The following is a 7,835-nucleotide window of genomic DNA, read 5'->3' on the forward strand; positions in this document are numbered from 1 at the left end:
TCGCAACGAAAGAATGCATCTACTGCGTATGTTTAGTCTCCTGTTCGAATCCGGGTGTACGTGTGGTTTTAGAATCGTTGCGAAGTTCTCTGGAGGTAAAATCTGTTTGAATCTCTCGAGCTAAGATAAGTGATTCCTTGCTGGATTTATTGCTGTCTAGAAACACGTTTTCTGGCTTCTTCTCTCCTCTAGCTGCAAGCATAGCTATGACATTAGCAAAACAAGGAGAGCACAAAATAGAAATTACCATCGAACTCTACTTTGTGAAAAAGCTGCCTTACTTTACAAAGGAAACGAGAAGCTTTCAGAGCAGCCTACAGATCCTAGAGTGAAGTACGTGAATTGACCAAGTAAAAATTGACACATTACTCAATCATATCTTCTCTTTTTTCCATTCCATGTGTAAGAACGGGCAAGAATGAGGCCGATGATTATGATGTAGCAGTCATGCTTGCATGATCTGTCAAGGTATTCTATATTATGAGGTCCAACAGCCATGCTGGTTTAGATATACTAAGTCAATCTTCTTTTATTCATAATAGTAAAGCAAACAAATTTGCTTTCAATAATAGCTAGTTCACATTTATGTTTCTCTTTTAGCTAATACCAAGATTGTTATTCACACCAATAAGACAAATGATTAATTGTGTTGCAATTAAGTCACAATTAATGAATTCATGACTTAACTGTACTAGGTGTAGAACAGTCTTACAAAGTACATGAGACATTCAGTATTCAAAATGTTTTGAAATAATTGGTGGTATATATGCAACCTGTCCTAGGCTTTGGACGAGTGAAACATGATTTCCTCTCCATACAAAATTTTTAATGCAAGCCTGAAGGGTACAATCAGAACATCTGTGACCACTCTTGAATCTAAACGGTTGACCTCATAGTGTTCTGCAACTTTCTCAATTAATAGAACAATCTCCAGTAGCTTAGATGTAAATGAAGATATTGCTATACCACGGTAATTATCCACGTTGGTGACTTTATGTTTGATAATTGGCCCAAGAACAGACTGGCAAAAACTTTTGGGAACACAAGAACGTCTCAACAAGGCAGTAAATATGACACTTAAATGTATAGCTAAGGTAGATTTCCCTGTGTTTGAGATGTTCTGCTCTAAAATTTTCTGTTCCTGCTGACTTATTCAGCTTCAGCTGTTTGATAGCTCTGTCCACTTTTTGGGTGTGAACGTACCATCATGAAAACTTTATGTTCTTCACCTTAGCTCTAATCTCTTCTTCTAGTAATATTCTACTCGCTTTTTCTCCACGTTTGTGAGTGGCTCACTGTCAACAACTTTTTTCAAAAGAGTCTCCAAATATCCAAACTGTCTTTATCTATCTTATGTGGTCTAATCTATCTTGAAGACTGCCTTTGAAGCAGTTGGTACTAAATTGCACTGTATGCCAAAAGAAAGCCCAATGAACAGAATTGCATTGGTTGCAGTATACTTATGTTATTGTTGCTTAGAATTCTTTATATAATTACTTGCCAACTCAAACATGTGGCCAGAGTTGAGAGATTTATAACACATTGTAATCCTGAACGTCTCCATTTATATGTATAAAAGTACGAAAAACATTTTGAAAAAATGAGAAAGATGTAGGGTTGCCGTACGAAAAAGAATAGAAACAAGACCATGTAGGGTGTGCTATGACTTCACTCAGAATGAGCAATACATTATCCCTACATTGCACCATCTTCTAAGGTATAAGACACATAGTGTCTAGAAAATAGTGCAGTGTAGGGATGACGTATTGCTCATACTGAGTGAATTCATGAAAGATGACATAGCACACCCTACATGGTCTTGTTTCTATTCTTTTTCGTGCGGCAACCCTACATCTTTCTCATTTTTCAAAATGTTTTTCGTACTTTATTTCATCCTTTTTTGAACTTCTATAAGAAAGTAAAGAATATATTGAAAGAACGGGATAGTTGAACTCAGATCAATGTACTTATAGTTATAGCAGGAGCTAGTACATTGCTAATGTACATATAGCGTTGTACTGTGAACCGGACTTCAAATGGGAGGAAGTACTGTCTGTTTTGATCCTTCGGAAGCAGAAATAGGCAAAGACAAGGTAGCATGTTATAACCATCCTTGTAAAATGTGTACGTACCTCAATGACCTATGTCATTGGCAAATGTAAAGATATGGTGCCAGAAAGGATGGATTATATGCAGGCTGTTTAGCATATGCAAATAATATAACTTATTATCTTCGACTGTATTGGGAATGGAAAGATGTTTTTAAACATCTGTATCGTGTGTATAAACACATAACATGAATCAGTTGCAAGAAAAGTACTGCAACAACTTTTGAAAAAACTCATATAAAGCAAATTTGTTCTTGAGGGAGATGTCCTACATTCTAACAAAATGCTCCCATTTGAGAGTTATTAAATACTGTTGTTGCAACGATGCATCAAACAGAGAAAACAGGATAAGATTTTTTTGATGCAGTGAATACCATGGTTGCAAAAGCTAAAGGGTTTCTGCATATCTGAAGAAGCGCAAACAATTGACTACAAACTATTTCCTGTTGTGGCATTGGTAGCCATCTGTGGATCGTTGATAGAAAAACAAAGATACAAGTGGTCAATATTGCGTTTAGAAAAGGAATTAGAGGTGTTGGTATGAATTCTATTCTGATTCTATTTGTGAACGTTTCACGAACTGGTTTGTGGAGGCTACAGACAGAATGCTAAAATTTCATGGCCAGAGAAAAAGTACACTTTGACGTCTTACAACCATCACTCAAAGAATTCCAAATAGACTAGGAGAAAAAACTCTTCGTACATCACTTAAATTTGGTTATTTAGAATGATGCATAATTACTGCACAAAACACATTGTAGCCATGAATGAAACGGATCTTTGGTTAGATAACGTTACAAACACAATGCACACGTTAAGTTGGAATCAGCACAACTGGACATGAGAAAGACCGATTTACAGTTGCTAACATGAGTCATCATTTATATGCAAGGTGGTTAACCAAGGAGTTGACTCTCAAGTCGTTATAAATGGCATGAGGCAGAATGCCAGTGGCTCAACACCTATGTCTACTCATTTGGGACGACTTCAGAGACCACAAAACAGATCGCCTCAAAGCTTGTGCAAAACGTCATTTGCAACAACGCTGGTCTAGTATTTAGAATACAAGGCTGCATTTCATTAGTTCAAGCCCCTCCCCCAGGTTTGTTGGAATGAGTCCTTGAAAGAGCTCTATCGTGAGCTCTGGAACGAATGGTCAATTAGCGGTCCAGCTACATACACACTTGCAGGCAACAAACGAGCTCCCACTGAGAAAGAATGTGCTCAATGGGCAAGAATTGCATGGACTTCCACAACCACAAAAGCCATTATTTACTCCTTTAAACGTGCAAGCATAACAGCAGCACATGATAGAAAAGAAGATCAGATGCTGAGAATCCTGTCCTGGCTTCAGAGGTTTGACGAAAGGTTTATCATGTGCCACAACCCGAATAGCCCAGCCAAAGCTGTGAACAGCAAGAGGAGCATCTGTTGTCCCTTTCAGAAGACTGGGACATTGACGGTTTGAGGCAAATGATTTGCTATAGCCTAATAACATAAGTGGTTTTGCCTCTATGTTGTTTCAGTCTTTAGTGAATAACAATGTGTGGTGAGCCATATTGTCAGAAGAGTTTCAAATGGCTTTCTCTATACTGCCATGTGTCAGTAATTAATTAACAAAGCTTGTCAACCTTTGCTTCATGCAAATTGCACTTGTTTTCTCAAATTTAAATATTTGTTATACTTTCTATATTTGTAATTCAAAGCACTGGCTTTTAGTCAATTTTGCACACTCTGATGCTAATAGGAATGTCATTTTCGCAATCACCACAAACACACATAAGACAGGCTAGAAAGAAAAATGGTTTGCCTTGGGGGCACGGAAATGTCACAATTCTGGAGTTGACCCACAGACTATTGAGAAAGGGATAAACTACACGTACCAAAATACAACACAGTGTTCTCGCCAGAGCCAGCAATGCCAGCAATTTGCCCCTTGGGAAGGTTCATTGCCGGTTGAGAGAGAAAAATTCCAGCATTTTGACAATTGAACCCACACAAAGTTGATACTGCAGCATGGAGTGGAGTGAGATTTCAACGTGGCCTACACCACTTAGTGGCTAATTACTGGTGTGTGCGTGTGTGTGTGTGTGTGTGTGTGTGTGTGTGTGTGTGTGTGTGTGTGAGAGAGAGAGAGAGAGAGAGAGAGAGAGAGAGAGAGAGAGAGAGAGAGAGAGAGAGAGAGAGAGGGAGAGTGTGTGCACTGTAACCACCCTGGCTGTTCATTTCAGGCATTAACAAGGCTAGCTTCATTAGTCACCACGTTGCCATTCTTCCGCCTCAAGAACTCCAAGTCAGTTTTGTCATCAGACTTTCAAACAACAAGTTCTTTATAATCACCAGCATCTTTGTCGAGACAGACCTCGAGCCGTACTTGTAGACTTGATGCTGTACCCTCATGGTAATCATGGAGCACAATCAGCAAATGGATGGATGGACGGATGGATGGATGGATGGTGTGTGTGTGTGTGTGCGTGTGTGTGTGTGTGCGTGTGTGTGTCTTAATAACAAATTTAAATTTTGAATTATAAATTTAATTGTAGTTATAAAAGTTTTAATTAATAATTTTTGTGGATTTTTTTTATTAAAATTGCTCACCAGTTTAGAATTGGCATACTAACTGATTTGTGATAGATATGTAAGTTATTGTCGTCTGTTTTTGCCACACCTTGTGAAAATGGATATCTGGTGTTGCTAGGTCAGTACAGGATGTAGCATTTACTGAAGGCTATCATTTCATACAAATCCTTTTAAATATTAATTAATTAAAACTGCTGTGTTTGTATCTGATTTGACTAATACTTGTCTTTCAATTGATGTTGTCCATAGAGTCCAGGTATTTTGTTGTGATAATAATTTATTTCTACAGGTCATGTATCCTGGCAATGTACCTCAAAGTTCAGGGTCATGGGACACAAGTCTGGGCGATCTTGTGCTGGCATTGCCTTATATTCAGCAGCAGTGCAAAGAAGAGAATAATAGTCTTGATGAACGAATGCCAGTAGGTCAATTTTCTAGAATGTTATACATATACCATGATCAGAAATCGTTTGGAATAATTAATGAATGGTTAATGCCAGATGTTGTGTGTGTGCACATGCGTGCGTGTGTGTGTGTGTGTGTGTGTGTGTGTGTGTGTGTGTGTGTGTGTGTGTGTGTGTGTGTGTGTCTATGTATATAAATTTGAGGACAGACACAACATTATAGTTTTTCATGTCTAGATACTTCTTTGTCGTGGTTTATGTCATCCGCTGGGTTACACACAAACTACTAGACACAACTGGCAGCTGATACAGAGTATACACATTATGTCCACGCTTGCATGGGAAGTAAGATTTTGTTTCTTCTATACAGATGGTGAAAAGGGAAAGTTCATTACTCCAATGCTACAAAAATGCATTTGGAACCTGCCTTCAAACTTTAACAATATGTGAAGAATACTAACAGTTAAGATGTATAATTTTAATATCAATGACTACTGCCCAATATATTGAGCAAGATATTCCCTAGATGGCTTGGACACCGCTATAGCAGAGGGCAGTCATATGTGAATATCTGATTGCTGTTACTGTTCCGAGTTGGCTGTTGCAGATGAAGAAGCAATTCATTGCTTGAGCTTGTCAAAACTGGGTGCTGTGGCATTTGTATTATATGTAGTAGCTTATGTAATTACCTGTACGTCATGTAATGAAAGAGCAGCAGCTGACAACAGACAGTAATATCGCAGCACCATAGGAGTGAAATTAAAACTGTGGCATAGCACGTAACATGGGCGTGGCCTAGGTAACACCCTTGTCGCCTGCCTTAGAGAACAACCAGGCAACCGTTACCTTGTCTGCTCCATTGATATTAACTCGCATCTTGTTCTGACAAAGCAGCATACAAAGTGGCTAGACGATGTACTTTCTCTATGCTTGTGTATTACAGGTTACTAGTAATACAACTTGAAATAAATATTACTCACCTAATTACCTTAACACCAAGACCAGAAGTAGCAGTTCTGTGTGACACAGGCTACAGTCAACTTCTTGAAAACTTGAGCGGCCATGGCTGCACAGGCTATGTGTTGTCCTATGGCTCTGCATTGGCATGGTTGTTGACTAGATATCAAATGTCAAAGTCGTAGGAACAAACGCATGAAATAAGATTATAGCAAACATTTGAAATACAAGTGGTTATAGAACCAGTAGAGTGCCAGTAATTTGCACTTGACCAATGATGCCATGTTAGAATGGCGGAAAGTCCTATGGCTCATTCTGCATTTCAGGGTTGCCGGTTGAATTTGACAAAAGGGCTCAAATTGTGCTCCAACAACTGTTGTTATTAATATTACTGCTGATTAATTGATATTAAATATGATAATTTTTAAATTTACTTAAGAATTTCAGAAGACAGAACATCCAAATACATCTACACCACTACTCTGATACAAACTAGATATACAATGATCTTAGCATTTTTGACCTAGCTGGTGCCGACAATAGCTGCATGTCGAACACACTTCAGTAGGCTGCAAAGACGTTTTGTCTTTACAAAGTGTGAAGCAAGAGTAAAGACGGTAAAGCAGTAGTGCTAGCTTTTCTCCTTCACTTTATACTGGGTATATTCATTATTTTCAATAGTGTGACATGTATATGTCATAATTCTGTGCAGTCCTGATGGTACAGTCAGTTCTATATATTTTTTACATTTCAATTTTTGTAATTCTTGTGCAATCGCAATACATTTAAACACACCCAAAAATTTTTTGTGCTGTTACAATGACACATGCTCAATTCCATATCAATTCCGTATCAAGGCATAATTAAAGATTTTTCGTACATACTACAAAATAAACTTCAAAATAAGCAAAATCGCTTAAACTGCACATAAGCCTCAATACCAAAATGTATTGTTAATGCCCAAAATGCATAACTTTAGTATTTGCACTCAACAGTTTTCCATTTAATTTTCATGTACAGTTCCACCTTTCATTTCCATTTTTCCATTGTGTTTTGTATTTTCTTTGTGCTTTACATCAACAGAACTTTTAAAAAGACTGCCCATTTGAATTGACCCTAAGATCTTCTGAAGATGATCAATCACTAGTTCTTTGAAGCTTTACTGAGAACTACAACCATAGATATCAAGAGTAAGAATATTTAATTCATCTTGTGCATAGACATGTACAAACACATAGTGTGTGTAACTTCATGACCTAAAGGTAATTGAAAATCATAGAGCAGGCAGTACGATCACGAAATGGTAAAACACCAGCAAGTCAGACATCTAGCCTGCTCACAAATGGTCAAGCCAGTCGAATTCTTCTACCGTCAAAAACTGTAAGACAAAGAATATACTAAAAAGTTTTTGTCACAAATTTAGAATGCTTAAATATCGGAACTAGGTAGTGTTCTTCTGACTACAAAAGCAATTTGAAACATAAGACACACGGTCAGACCTTCTGTACTGTTCACATAGATACAGTTGATCATCAGACTCTAACTCATGATTAGTACATCAGACCTAGCATCAAGCAGCGTGTCGAGTCACACTGATCTAAACTGTTAACAAAAAGCAGAAAAATTTCTAGGATTAGAGAGATCCCAACTTTGTAACTCAGCAATTATTTTCCGAGTCACTTAGTTCAAATCTCTCATGTTACCTCATTATCTCATTGTGAGCAACAGATGTAGCTTCTTATGGCAAGTACAAGTACACATGACTTCAAATTCCACAAGGGTGGAT

General features: G+C 37.8%; 1 protein-coding gene across 2 annotated transcripts; it reads left to right on the forward strand.

The window, feature by feature from the left end:
• Window positions 1-52: 52 nt before the first annotated feature.
• Window positions 53-5,856, forward strand: LOC134193188 (endoribonuclease YbeY-like). 2 transcript variants are annotated; one of them, XR_009972032.1, is made up of 5 exons: window positions 53-333; window positions 408-468; window positions 4,978-5,109; window positions 5,330-5,405; window positions 5,463-5,856. XR_009972032.1 is itself a non-coding variant. In XM_062661992.1 (4 exons), exons 1-4 carry the CDS (start codon window positions 4,538-4,540, stop codon window positions 5,550-5,552), a joined length of 318 nt encoding a protein of 105 aa, XP_062517976.1. In that variant the 5' UTR covers window positions 4,440-4,537; the 3' UTR covers window positions 5,553-5,856. The 2 variants fall into 2 exon arrangements, 1 of the variants encoding a protein (XP_062517976.1); XM_062661992.1 differs by lacking the exons at window positions 53-333; window positions 408-468 and adding an exon at window positions 4,440-4,564 and having other exon boundaries at window positions 5,330-5,397; window positions 5,462-5,856.
• Window positions 5,857-7,835: the final 1,979 nt, after the last annotated feature.

Source organism: Corticium candelabrum, chromosome 17 (assembly GCF_963422355.1).
Source record: "Corticium candelabrum chromosome 17, ooCorCand1.1, whole genome shotgun sequence".
NCBI lineage: Eukaryota > Metazoa > Porifera > Homoscleromorpha > Homosclerophorida > Plakinidae > Corticium > Corticium candelabrum.

Bases quoted from the DNA above. Each gene is read 5' to 3' on its own strand.
- LOC134193188 (XM_062661992.1), top strand. From the start codon at position 4,538: ATGGATGGACGGATGGATGGATGGATG. The intron at 4,565-4,977 runs GTGTGTGTGTGT...TTATTTCTACAG, and splicing joins GACGGATGGATGGATGGATG to GTCATGTATCCTGGCAATGT. The intron at 5,398-5,461 runs GATACAGAGTAT...TTCTTCTATACA, and splicing joins ACTAGACACAACTGGCAGCT to GATGGTGAAAAGGGAAAGTT.